This window comes from Lissotriton helveticus, chromosome 1_1, assembly GCF_964261635.1.
Source record: "Lissotriton helveticus chromosome 1_1, aLisHel1.1, whole genome shotgun sequence".
NCBI lineage: Eukaryota > Metazoa > Chordata > Amphibia > Caudata > Salamandridae > Lissotriton > Lissotriton helveticus.
In genome coordinates, this window is record NC_136057.1 from 121,800,376 (window position 1) to 121,814,909 (window position 14,534).

Consider the following 14,534-nt stretch of genomic DNA (forward strand, 5'->3'; position numbering starts at 1 on the left):
TCTACGTGACCGCAATACGCCCTGTTTCTTTCCACGTGACCGCAATACGCTCCAATTAAATCCTAAACCAGCGAATTATCCAATCATCACGGGTATAAATAACCCGCGGCCGCTCTCCGCCTTACCCCCACTTCCTCTCGGACGCTAGAGAGGGGTAACCGACGGAGAGGTAGGTCGCAGGGTTTATAGCTCCCGTTCCTAACCAGGTTTCGATAGACTTTCTATTCTGAAACCCTTTTCATGGTGTATTTTGATAACCTTTACACCTTCTATTTAGATATCTAATGGAAAGTTCTAGCTCGTTTTCATAGTCAGTTCCTTGCACTGTCAGCACCATATTTTTGTACACGGATATTTTCCCACTGCCTAAACAGTCAGGTTTTTATATTGTGCAAGACTAAAACTGGTAAACTAAGTGGGGACGAGGTTTCTCATTGTCCCTTCTTTGTATTTTTGATTTGCACAATAGAGCGGTGCCTCAGTTTTCCCGAGCAGGACGCCGGGCGAGGTGAGGTTAACTACCCACACAAAGTTGGGTGAGTATTATTTAAAAATTTCCCAAAAATGTGTTTATTTGAAAAATTTCCCAAAATTCGTTTGTAGACTGCTAGCAATATTTAAGTTAATGGGCTAGCAAAGTTTATATATACCTCAAATTGAGGCTTTACCGTGGGGTATATTATAGAGTTAGTATCACTCTATGTGTGTTCTGGGCACGTTTTGTTTGGCAGACATAGATATCTTTATTCATTATAATTTGTATGTGGTTCTCTACTATGTTTTTCAATAGGTAAGGATCGCACTACTCTAACATCCCTGGAAACATTGGGGCTCCAAGGTCCGGGTAGGATGTTCTTTTTCCTTGTTACATACAATCACATTCACATGTAACTTCCTGTGCAGTAGTTTTTTCATCTCATTTTGGTCCTGAAGAAAGCCGGATACATTTCCTTTGGCTGAAACATGTCGACCTTCTTGCACAGCCTTACTCAGTAGTCATACTGTCAGACTACTAGGCGTAATTATTATGGTTGATACCAGATCAATACTTATTAAACAAACTTTTTGTTCTGGTAATCAATTTTAATTCACATCCTTTCACTAACACTGCACCTCATCAGCAACCTATTGAGAATAAGCTTTGGATGGAGACAACTACTGGTATCCGCAACTATACCATCATATGATGGTCAGGATGTTGCCTGGATCCATATCCCATCTCATATGAGGACACTCCGCCATCTTGGGTGGTCTGATGAGAATCTCTCACCCACCGATTATTCTCTTAGGTTAGCCCTCTTTTTGATTTCTTAGTTTGCCAACCATTCTGTCTTGAGACATACCTATACATCTCATCCTATGACCCAGATATTCTGCATTGTTGTATATAGTTGAAATTTAGGCCTTTGGAATATCGGGGTCGGTAAACATAGGCCTTTTTGACCCTCTTCATTTTTGTATTTTTGGTATTTAGAGCAACTTCTGTTGCGGGTCACTCTTCAAGGACAATTCTTTTGTTTGTCCTTCTTTCGCTCACCTTGCTGATTTACTAGGTGTGGAAACCCTGTGGCCAGGTATGGCTGACTTTGCGGGACTGTCATTTGACGACGAGCTTCTGAATACTATCTTGGCTGACAATCCTAGTATTCTAGAATCATTACCCGAAGTAACAACTACAACTAAAAAAGATGATTGGATAAATTTACTTAATCTTAAAAAAGCCCACTCACGCACATCCATACATGGCCTTATCATGGCGGAATACTTAAGAGGAAAGTGTGCCCCTAGTGGATTGATCGTTACTACTACTCCTAGACTGTTCTTAACTGATAAAAACTTCCTCAGAGACTGGTCTCTTATCGCATGGCGTTGCACGCGAGATTGGATTATTCTCATTATAACCACTGCTAAGAGGATAGCCGAAGCCCTGTTGATAGAGATCCAGATCTTAGAAGGCCAGATTAAAACTACCATCACCAACACAGTCTATAAAAAACAGCTAGAAGAAAGTAACAAAACTAATAAAGAGTATAGAGAAAATATCTTAATGACTAAAATAGACAAATTCAAGAAAGACTTGGAGAAATTCTCTCTGGAAAAAATCTATCCGTACACTGCTGACAACTGGGTAGCCCCTGAATTCAACACCAAAGGGAGACGGTATGGATCCAATTTTTCAAGCTCAGGATCAGACTCCAGCGAGGCTGGGGGTCCTCCGACTCCACAAAAAGGAACCGGACCTCCACGTAGATTTAACAAAAGAAGGGGTACACAAGGACAATACCAAAACCAAGGCCAGTGGTGGCCTCCTGGTCCATGGGGATACCATCAACTACCATATGGACAACCTATGTTCCCTCCTCAACCGCACTTTTTCTCAGACCCGTCTTTTTTCTCAGACCCGTCTTTTTTAGGAAGAGGTCGAGGCCGTGGCAATGCCAGGAGAAGAGGACAACAGTCAATGCACTGGGAATCAGACCCCACTTTCCCCAACACTCTGAGCAGGAAAGCAGCCCAGCCTTCAACGTGCTCAGGGACGACCAACAACTAACAGTTAACTTAAGCTCTCGCCATCTTACAGTTATCGAAGAAAATGTCCTTGAAAAAGGATTGGGTTTTGTCCCTACCAATGAAGGGAACCCTTTCGAGACTAGATGCGAGCTTGAAAAGTTCTTCAGAAAGGTCAGGTTGCACTTCTTCTTTAAAGACAAATCAGAAGTATCCGATCCTGAAAAAGATCGTTTGGACAACACTGGTTTACGGGTGAAATCCACATTCACCCCCTTCTCCAACCAGGTCCCAACTCAGGTAGCGACTTTCGAAAAGGCAGTGACTTACGACATTATGTCTCTACATGATACAAAACACTGCAGTTTTCAAAATCTTTGCAAAAAAGAAAAAAAAGCTTTGACCACTCTCTCCAAAGATCAATCCATAACCATCAAACCAGCGGATAAAGGGGGAGCCACAGTCATTCTTGATACATCTAGTTACCGAGAAGAATGCCTTAGACAGCTGAATAATAGAAATGCATACCAGCCACTCACTGGTGACCCGACCAACCGTCTAGTCATCGAAATAAAAACAATGGTTGACGAAGGCCTAGCCGAAGGATGGATTACTGCAGAGGAGGCAAAATTTCTAGTCATCACTAATCCAGTGATACCCGGATTTTATTGCCTACCTAAGATCCACAAGACAACAAGGCCACCCCCAGAACGACCCATTATTTCGGGCATAGGCTCACTACTTGAACCTTTATCCACTTTTGTGGATTTCTTCTTACGCCCAATGGTGAAAGAAATGCCCACATTTTTGAAAGACACTGCAGATGTACTTAGACTGCTACCTACAATCAAATTCAATGTCTCCACCGACCTTCTAGTGAGCTTTGATATAGAGTCCCTCTACACCTGTATCCCTCAGGAGGAGACCCTTTCCAGCAGGGAATTAAATAGCTGCACTCCCGTGAATTTCATCATGGAATGTGCCAGACTTGCCATGATGCAGAATTTCTTCAAATTTGAGGATCAAGTATATCTTCAGACCTCTGGAACATCGATGGGGAGTGTTTTTGCCCCCAGCCTCGCGAACCTCTATGTTCATCTTTTTGAACAGAACTGTATACTCGACCATGGCAACCCTTTTCTTGGAAAGGTGTTGCTATGGAAACGGTACATAGATGATATTTTCATGGTCTGGCGAGGTACTCCATCAGAGGTAGGAAACTTTCATGAATGGCTCAACCTACAAAATCAGTTTCTCAAATTTACTATGGAAACAAGTAAAGAACGACTTTCATTCCTTGACATTTCTATTTACCCCAAGGACGGCAAACTTGAATGTGAATTATACAAGAAGCCCATGTCAAGAAACTCTCTATTAGTCTATAATAGCCACCACCCACGATCCCTACGCAATAACCTCCCAGTGGGACAATTCCTTCGAGTTCGAAGGAATTGTTCATCAAAACCCATGTTTAACAAACATGCCAGAATTTTGGCTACCCAGCTAAAGAAACGACAATATCCAGGGTATTTGGTCAGGAAAGCCTGGAAACGTGCCTCCAATAATAACCGGGAGGCACTGTTAGAACCCCGAGTAGACAAGGCACCCCTAGACAGACTCACGTTTGTAAGCACATTTAGTGTGCTGTCTAACCAAGTTCAAAAAATAGTGCGTAGACACTGGAAGATTCTGAACATTGCACAAACCTCTATTCCACCCCCTCTATTCTCATTCAAGAGGGCACCATCTATCAGAGACAGTCTCGTGCATACGAGACCCAAAATACCACCAACAGTTACAACCAACACTCTATGGGATTTACCAGCAGTACAGGGCCATTTTCCCTGTGGCACTTGTAGTGTCTGTCCTCAGACCTACAAAACCAATAGTGTTGATATAGGCACAGGCAAACCATGGGCTTTAAGAAAGCATACTAACTGCAACACTGAGAAGGTTATCTATATGATAACCTGTCCATGTTCACTACGTTACATTGGTCATGCTACCCAAAAAATCAAACTAAGAATAAGTGAACACAAAAGCACGATTCGGTGCCAAAAACAATCAACTCGCTTGACCACACACTTCCTGAATCTTAAACACAAAGCTGATGAATTGAGATGGGTGATACTTGAACATCCATTTATTCCCCCGCATATCAGTGATGTGTCAAGATTTCTCTTTATCAAAGAGCAAAAATGGATTTTCAGAGTTAAAAGTGATGTGCAGGGATTAAACGATGACATTCCATGGTCATCCCTCTAATGCTCCTGTGACTCTCAATACAGCATAGATTTAACATCATGCAATATTCCTGTAACGCTATCGCGATTAAATAGCAATAGCAACTGAATGCCATACGACACACTATAATTGTGTTTACTATTCTGACACATTAATTTATTATTTAGCTTAGAGCTCCTTAATTATAATATTTATATTCGAGGACTCAGTATATGAATACATGATAATTATCATTTGACATCAAGGGTCTTACATACTCCCTTAGATAATGTGTCTAGTTAAAATATTTAGTCATTACCATCACGCTTTTTTGTGTGCCCGCCAAACACATAAGACATCAGGTCATAATTATAATCCATTAGAAACACCACTTTGCGTGTATGTTCACACAAAAGCGCGATGCAGCCGCTGCTATGTATTGCGCATGCGCAGTAGATAGCTCCACTCCACGCGAGCCGGGGGCAAGCAGCGGTTCTAACATGCACATGCGCGTTCTAACAACAGTCCGAGGGACATCTAACGCGCATGTGCAGAAAAACAGTGTTTCTTTCTACGTGACCGCAATACGCCCTGTTTCTTTCCACGTGACCGCAATACGCTCCAATTAAATCCTAAACCAGCTAATTATTCAATCATCACGGGTATAAATAACCCGCGGCCGCTCTCCGCCTTACCTCCACTTCCTCTCGGACGCTAGAGAGGGGTAACCGACGGAGAGGTAGGTCGCACGGTTTATAGCTCCCGTTCTTAACCAGGTTTCGATAGACTTTCTATTCTGAAACCCTTTTCATGGTGTATTTTGATAACCTTTACACCTTCTATTTAGATATCTAATGGAAAGTTCTAGCTCGTTTTCATAGTCAGTTCCTTGCACTGTCAGCACCATATTTTTGTACACGGATATTTTCCCACTGCCTCAACAGTCAGGTTTTTATATTGTGCAAGACTAAAACTGGTAAACTAAGTGGGGACGAGGTTTCTCATTGTCCCTTTATTTGTATTTTTGATTTGCACAATAGAGCGGTGCCTCAGTTTTCCCGAGCAGGACGCCGGGCGAGGTGAGGTTAACTACCCATACAAAGTTGGGTGAGTATTATTTAAAAATTTCCCAAAAATTTTTTTATTTGAAAAATTTCCAAAAATTCGTTTGTAGACTGCTAGCAATATTTAAGTTAATGGGCTAGCAAAGTTTATATATACCTCAAATTGAGGCTTTACCGTGGGGGTATATTATAGAGTTAGTATCACTTTATGTGTGTTCTGGGCACGTTTTGTTTGGCAGACATAGAGATCTTTATTCATTATAATTTGTATGTGGTTCTCTACTATGTTTTTCAATAGGTAAGGATCGCACTACTCTAACATCCCTGGAAACATTGGGGCTCCAAGGTCCGGGTAGGATGTTCTTTTTCCTTGTTACATACAATCACATTCACATGTAACTTCCTGTGCAGTAGTTTTTTCATCTAATTTTGGTCCTGAAGAAAGCCGGATACATTTCCTTTGGCTGAAACATGTCGACCTTCTTGCACAGCCTTACTCAGTAGTCATACTGTCAGACTACTAGGCGTAATTTTTATGGTTGATACCAGATCAATTTCTTATTAAACAAACTTTTTGTTCTGGTAATCAATTTTAATTCACATCCTTTCACTAACACTGCACCTCATCAGCAACCTATTGAGAATAAGCTTTGGATGGAGACAACTACTGGTATCCGCAACTATACCGTCATATGATGGTCAGGATGTTGCCTGGATCCATATCCCATCTCATATGAGGACACTCCGCCATCTTGGGTGGTCTGATGAGAATCTCTCACCCACCGATTATTCTCTTAGGTTAGCCCTCTTTTTGATTTCTTAGTTTGCCAACCATTCTCTCTTGAGACATACCTATACATCTCATCCTATGACCCAGATATTCTGCATTGTTGTATATAGTTGAAATTTAGGCCTTTGGAATATCGGGGTCGGTAAACATAGGCCTTTTTGACCCTCTTCATTTTTGTATTTTTCACATTTTACACACACAAAACCATAGAAGCTGAGCAGTTATAGTTACCTGGGCTAGCTCTAACTTACACTCCCCACAATGCACTGCTTATGAAGTGGGCAGAGAAGCACATGAAAAAAATGCTCCTGCCCGTAGAGCACAGGATTGTAAGATGCTCCCTATGGGTAGGGACAATGCTGGCTCCAGCTGGCATCATGGGGGCTTTGGGACCCCCCCTGGCTCTCAACAGTGATCATGTGGGTGCCCTGGGTGGGGTCAAGGGCACCCACCCTTTACCGGCAGGGCCATTTTTAAAAATCTTTCATTATTCATAGTCAAGGCGTATGCATGGTAAAGACTTACGTGGTAAAGGTGTTACGTGGTAAAGACTTGCGTTTTAAAGGTGTTACGTGGTAAAGGCATTTGTTGGAATGTATAACATTATAATTAGTCTAATCCTGCACTATCTCTTGACTTGAAACTAAACCCTGGGCCTTGATAAACTGGACATAGACAGCCCAAAAATAGTGTAAAAGCAGGTTTAGTGGGAATGTCATGTCACATTGTCATCACATGCCATTTCCCCAGTGCATTGTACCATTCCCCCAGTTGTGCCCGGATAAATGGTGCTATGAACCTTATAGCACTACTCGCCACCACGTTTAGAGGGTGATCCATTTCTCTTCCTACCCTGGAAGGAGAGTTACTCCCGCATTTTGTTAAAGTGAAACTCTAACTGTTTCCAGTGTCAGAAAGAGTCAGATTGGGGTCTGTGAATACTCACTTACTCACAAGTTAGCGGTCATTCGCAAACTGGCAAGGCGAAGCATGCGTGCGCTGCATTTACTAGTGTGTGATTCTACACGTGCAAAACATGTACACCTGGCAGCTATCACCTGACTAGTTTTATTTTCAAACATTGTTGAAAGAGTTGCTTAGCCCTAAAAACTGCAACTCTTTGAGCATAAATAAGATAAGCTGTAAACAACTCATCTTGGGACACAGACAAGCCCACTGACACCAAGAGAGAAACAATAATGATGGTTATTCACAGGCCCTGGAAACCCCCCTAGTCCTGCTCATCATACAGACCTATCTCCCTCCTAAACGCTCATGCTAAACTATTCACAGGCATTCTGGCACACAACTTAGTCCGTTCATAATGGCCTTATGGCTGCAAGTCACAGCAGTGGTGAGATAATACTGTGCCGTTAATAAAATGGATGCTTTCCAACAACTGAGAAGACACTGGACACAATGTCCGCCAAGGGTCCGATTTATATTTAGGTGGATGTTTTATTCTGTCATAAATGTGGCAGGTGTCCTGTCCACCCTATTAAAAGTGCATTATATTCTGTGGCAATTGTAATAAAGCGGGCGGGATCTGTCATGTTTGAAGCAATAACCTGTCTGATAAACTCTAAATCAGGCCCCATGTCTGCAGCAAGTGTTGTAGAAGGAGCAGGAGCCAGCATTATAGGAAGAGGGCCTAGAAGCAGATATAGTGCCAGAGGCACTGAAGCACCTACCTCTTTACTTCCTCTGTTTATACCTCATTTGTACCTACCTGTGCACCTGCTCTGTTTGTACCTCATAGGTACCTATATGTGCACCTCATCTGTTTATACCTCACTAGCACCCACCTGTGCACTATCTCTGTTTATAGCTAATAGGCCCCTTCCTGGGCACCTCCTCAGTTAGTACCTCCCAGGCGAGCTTCTGAAATTAAGCTTGTGATCAGTGTACTGACAACCACAGCCTCTTGACTATCAGGCCATTATCTGCATCTGCTGTGTGCATGCTTCAAGTGAGTCCCCTGCCACAGCTACTAATGAACCCTGTAGAGTGAGTACACAGACCGAGGGGAGTGGGGCGCTGAAGGACATGGAATGAGGTAAACGTGGATAAAAGAAAGATGGGAAGGGGGGAATTGTGACTTCACCTGTGGACAACAGACACCTCCTCCTGCTCTACCAAAACCCTGTTGAGTCACAAAGTAGCATCCTGGCCGTCAGACAGACAACAATAAGTCAAATATCTTGTAAATGTTGAAAAACAAAAACAATTATTTATATGCACACATCTGTTGGATGCTTGATATTTCAGTTAAAAAATGGTTGTGATGGATTCTCTATAAGGAATGAATGACTGACATCGTTGAACAATAAATGACATGAATTAATGTTTGTTTGCCATATCTGTGTGCGGAATATAAAGACGGGCCATTGGAATCAGCCCCTCATTCTGTTTCACAGAAAACCCTGGCAGGAGCTGCTGATTGAAATACAACAGGATCTTAACTTTACCTACTTTAGGAAGAACTAAAGACTCACTTTTTAAGTTGTCTTTCAGGGCAGAATCAGTCAATAGTTCAAGGGAGATGGATATATATTACGCTGATAGAAAATCCACCTCAACTCAGGATAATGCTCCAGTCTTCCCGGTTAGAAGGATCCAGAAATGCTTGAGCCAGGAGGGCTGTAAAATGTGTTGAAGGTGACTTAGGGCCTTATTACGAGTGTGGCGGTGTTCCAATGAGACTACCACAGCGGAGGTACCAGGCAGACTGCCAAGCCCATTGAGAGCCCGCCGCCGGATTATGACCTAAATCCAGGGTGGGTGGGCGGTGCAGCAGTGGTCTTGTGGCGGCTGTATTAGGCTCATTAGAGAGCCTAAACAGCATATAACCACCTTAAGAGTGCCTGTAGCACGTTCCTGCTCCATGTCATGCATGCCACACTGTGCAGGAACAAGAGTGTAATTCCATTGGGTGGCACAACATGTGCCCCCCGCATGCAACCCCAGGAGCAGAATCGGCCGGGGCCATGTGAGGGCCTCCTTACCTGCATGTCCTTAATCCTTTTCATGGTGCGGTCCCCGCCAGGAAAAGGGCAGCGGATATGCAGACCGTAATATGCTTTGCGATGTCAGCATTGGCACTGCCAACATATTCAGGGTGTTTGCAGACTGCCTCCACAGCGGGATCCTTGATCCTGGCAGGGGGGGTGGTCCCACCACCACAATTATAATACGCGGACCAGTCTGCCAGGATGGTGGCATTTGGACCGCAACCCTGAGTACGGCGATCATGAGGGCCGTCGCACTCATAGAAAGACTCTTAATGAGCTGCAAGGTAAAGGCAGGAGTTGGCATTTGAGCTGATCCAGTGTGAACAGGAAAGCATTGTGGAAAAAGGTGTCTGGAGTTACCTCTGTCATATATACTTCCTAAAGAGCTACCTTTGTTATACACTTTCTGAAGAGCTACCTTTGTTATACACTTCCAAAAGAGTTACCTTGGTTAAATACTTCCTGAAGAGTTACCTTTGTTATATACTTTCTGAAGAGCTACCTTGGGTAGATACTTCCTGAAACTGAATTAACGGCAGCGCTTCCTGATTCCTCTCTTTTTCCACAATCTGTTCTGGTTAATTGAAATCTTGTCCATGTGTATCTACCCAAAACTGTACCTGTAGCACGAGTGCTCTGTAGCTGCCCTTTCCTTAGTAATTTACTCTGAACAATGGTAAATCACTGCCTTTTCAGAAGTAAATAAGATGTGACATGTTCAACCGCAGTTTTAATGAAATATCCATGTATGGTAAAATGTTCCTTACTAAATTTCAAATATGGTAGAGAAGAGATGTCTTCTACAGCTGGTTAAATATTGTGTATTCACATTCTATTACATTTGCATTTAGTAATATTGCATTTCTTTACATCCAACAGAGAATAAGCCTTAAATGCACGGATTGATTATGAATAATGAAGATAACACATCAAACCTGCAAAAATTATCAAAAATAAGGCGCTCCAAAAACATCAGTGCAATCAGAGGCAGAGGACAGATCCAGGAAGAAGCAGTCAAAGGCAATTCAGTGAGTGTCCGAGTCTGAGATCTGCACCTCGAAACCCCAAGACGAAGAAATGACCTCAACAAAACCAAGGCAACAAAACTGACAAACCACCTGCTGTATAAACAAGCGTCCAACACCAGCTTTGATCATGAGGCCGGTATGAGAGTTGGAGGAAGGTCTTGTGTCTATTTGGGATCCATAGCTTGGAACAAACTCCCTCTTCAGCTTTGAGCTGTTAGCAACATGATAATGTTTAAAGAAAGGTTGAAAACTTTGCTTTTTGTCCATGTTTGAAACAACCTGATTAACTTTCTTTTCTGACCTGTGCTTTGCCCCGGGACACTCTTTGGAGTAGCTGTACACATTACGAGTCGCTTCACCATCATGATATGGCTAAAGCAGTGCTTCGCTATCTAAACTGGCAACAGACCACCATTCAGTGCTCTCAGTGTATTGTTAACTCTTTCTAGCCAAACACCAGGGAAAAGCACAACGAAGTGGAGCCAAACAACTGAAGGCTAAAGGAATGCGGAGTTCTGCTCTCTGAAGTACAGAGTATTGTCCCATTTGCACCTACTGGAAGGAAGATTAAGCTTTACCCGCATGCAGGCGAAGCCATTATCCAATCTAAAGATGCAATCACCCTCAAGGAAGCCTTACTGATATTATGAATGTGGCAGGTATTTAGTGAATCTTGTATTTTATTGTTAAATCGGAAATCAAGCGTCCAAAATATCACACACATACAGGGAATGTGAAAATAACGCAAGTGGTTTATTAACTATGCTGACCCTTCAGGAAACACGGTTAGGAGAAAAATCTGGCAATTGCACTGAATATGTCAAGTACTTTAGCCAGTTAGAAACCATAAAAGAGAATCAGCGAATACAAACAGGGAAAAAACCATACCATTGCACTGAATGTGTGAAGAGCTTCAGTCGGTTAACAGACCTCCGAAGACATCAACGAACACACACTGGGGAAAAACCATACCATTGCAATGAATGTGTGAAGAGCTTCAGTCTGTTATCAAACCTCCACAGACATCAGAGAATACACACAGGGGAAAAACAATACCATTGCAAGGAATGTGTGCAGAGCTTCAGTCGGTTATCACTCCTCCAAAGACATCATCGAACACACACAGGGGAAAAACCATACCATTGCACTGAATGTGTGAAGAGCTTCAGTCGGTTAGCAGTCCTCCGAAGACATCAGCAAACACACACGGGGGAAAAACCATACAATTGCAGTGAATGTGTGAAGAGTTTCAGTCACATTTCAAACCTCCACAGACATCAGAAAATACACACAGGGGAAAAACCATACCATTGCAAGGAATGTGTAAAGAGCTTCTGCCTGTTACAAGAACTCCAAACACATCAGCGAACTCACACAGGGGAAAAACCATACCAGTGCAGTGAATGTGTGAAGAGCTTCAGTCGGTTATCACATCTCCAAACACATCAGCGAACACACACAGGGGAAAAACCATACCATTGCACTGAATGTGTGAAGAGCTTCAGTCGGTTAACAAACCTCCAAAGCCATCAGCGAACACACACGGGGGAAAAACCATACCATTGCAATGAATGTGTGAAGAGCTTCAGTCAGTTATCAGACCTCCAAAGGTATCAGAGAATACACACAGGGGAAAAACAATACCATTGCAAGGAATGTGTGCAGAGCTTCAGTCGGTTATCACACCTCCAAACACATCAGCGAACACACACAGGGGAAAAACCATACCATTGCAGTGAATGTGTGAAGAGTTTCAGTCACATTTCAAACCTCCACAGACATCAGAAAATACACACAGGGGAAAAACCATACCATTGCAAGGAATGCGTAAAGAGCTTCTGCCGGTTAGAAGAACTCCAAACACATCAGCAAACCCACACAGGGGAAAAACCATACCATTGCAAGGAATGTGTAAAGAGCTTCAGTCAAATTTCACAGCTCCACGCACATCAGAGAATACACACAGGGGAAAAACCATACCAGTGCAGTGAATGTGTAAAGAGCTTCAGTCGAATTTCACAGCTCCACGCACATCAGAGAATACACACAGGGGAAAAACCATACCAGTGCAGTGAATGTGTAAAGAGCTTCAGTCAGTTAACAAGCCTCCAGGGACATCAGCGAATACACACAGGGGAAAAACCATACCAGTGCGGTGAATGTGTAAAGAGCTTCAGTCAGTTAACAAGCCTCCGGAGACATCAGCGAATACACACTGGGGAAAAACCCTACCATTGCAGTGAATGTGGCAGTAGTTTTACTTACTCTTCAGCATTAAGAAATCATCAGCGAGCTCACAAAGGGGAAACAAATCTTTTAAATGCCATGAATGCTTGAAAAGCTGTAGTCCATTATCACTCCTCAGCAGGCATCAGCGAACACACACAGAAGAAAAGCCTTCAAGTGCAATGAATGTGTGAAGCAATGTAGTCAATTATCAAGCCTATGTAGACATCAGCTTACACACACTCTGTAAATACCGTACAACTGTAGAGAGTGTAGAAGTACCTTTAGGAAATCTTCCGCATTAAGGATTCATCAGTTAATGCACACAGAGAAAAATCCTTTCAGGTGCAGTGAATGTGTGAATATCTTCTGTCAGTTATTAAACCTACGGCAGTGAATTCAAAAAGAACTTAAGAACATTAACCATAATATTGACTCATCTGAGGACATAGACAGGAGCAGAACAGTGCAGTTATTGTGACATGAAGGAATTATAGGAACAAATATATAATTATGTGGGATATTCAAATACCAGATGAATGAAGACTCGACTAGAATAAATGAAGAAAACGAAAGATTTGTAGAATAATAAAAGTGTCTGTTCCCAGTGATTGTTCACTTCGGTACACATAGAAAAAATGTGATATAACAGGAAATCCACTGGGAGACTAGCACAATGTGGAATAAAAGAAAAGAAACACTGGTGGTTTTTATTTGCCGATGAAGAGTTACAAAGAAAAACATCCTAGTGTTCCTGTTCATGCTACCTATAAAAGTGTAGGGATGAATACGATTCTGCCTGCACACATTGCTATATTAGCATAAATGAGGTAGTTGCGAAAACGCCATTTTGCTGCTTTTGCACATGACACTACGTCTCTGTTTTTATAAAGACAAACTGCTTGCTTTTCCTTCACATGAGAATGGTCTGTTTTTCATATCTCTAAACTCACACTGCGACCTCAAGTCTGCACAAAGTGTTCAAGGTTAAAATAACAATGTATGCTGTTGATGCAGGTTGATCGGCCCACGCTCTAGACACAACACAAACACAGCTGCTCATTTCTGAAACTCAGGTGCTTTTAATATTGCACTGCATGCATGAGTCTAGAACTTGGGAAAAACCTTTCAATCAACAAAGAGCTGTGCTGATCTGGGATGTGATTCACTTCACCTGACTTTGGAGGTATGGGGTTCCCGGTTTTAACCTAGAGATCTTCTATTATTATAATACCTAGCTCCTAGCAAGGGGAGGGTGGTACCCAAGGCGCTATAGACCTGGTTCCACTATCATTATAATATGATTCCTCCCTTTGTATTTTATGGAATTGTAACAATGTTGATTGTATTGATTTTATGCATCTTTTTACTTATGTTAATAAAGATACTGCATCTTAGAGCACGTAGTTGAAATAAACATTTTAAACTATACAGTGTCTCTGATTGCTCACGTTGTGGACATTTATGAGAATAAAAACAAAAGAGTGTTCTTGATTTCCACTAATCCTGAGAGGTCCCAAAGTCACTTGTTCATTGGTAGCTTTGCTGTAGTACGGAGAACGAATGAGACACTGATGCTAGTCGGGTCGGGGTTCTGGGCACTGAGGTGGATTTTTGGTACACCACAATACACTGAGGTCCTGGTTTCCTGCGCATAGTTCTGTGCATGAGCAGAATTCCTGCA

At 42.4% G+C, this 14,534-nt stretch overlaps 1 protein-coding gene across 6 annotated transcripts in view; it reads left to right on the plus strand.

Moving 5' to 3' along the window:
* LOC144765147 (uncharacterized) overlaps window positions 1-14,267 on the plus strand; it is a 158,062-nt gene extending 143,795 nt beyond the window's left edge. For 4 of the 6 annotated variants that reach the window (XM_078650316.1, XM_078650323.1, XM_078650334.1 and 1 more), the window contains one exon: window positions 10,476-14,267. In XM_078650316.1, coding sequence (XP_078506442.1) covers window positions 11,387-12,961 — 1,575 coding nt within the window. In that variant the 5' untranslated portion in view covers window positions 10,476-11,386 and the 3' untranslated portion in view covers window positions 12,962-14,267. The remainder of the gene's footprint in view (window positions 1-10,475) is intronic. The other 2 variants (XM_078650320.1, XM_078650331.1) reach the window with 1 other exon arrangement.
* The last annotated feature ends 267 nt before the right edge of the window (window positions 14,268-14,534 follow it).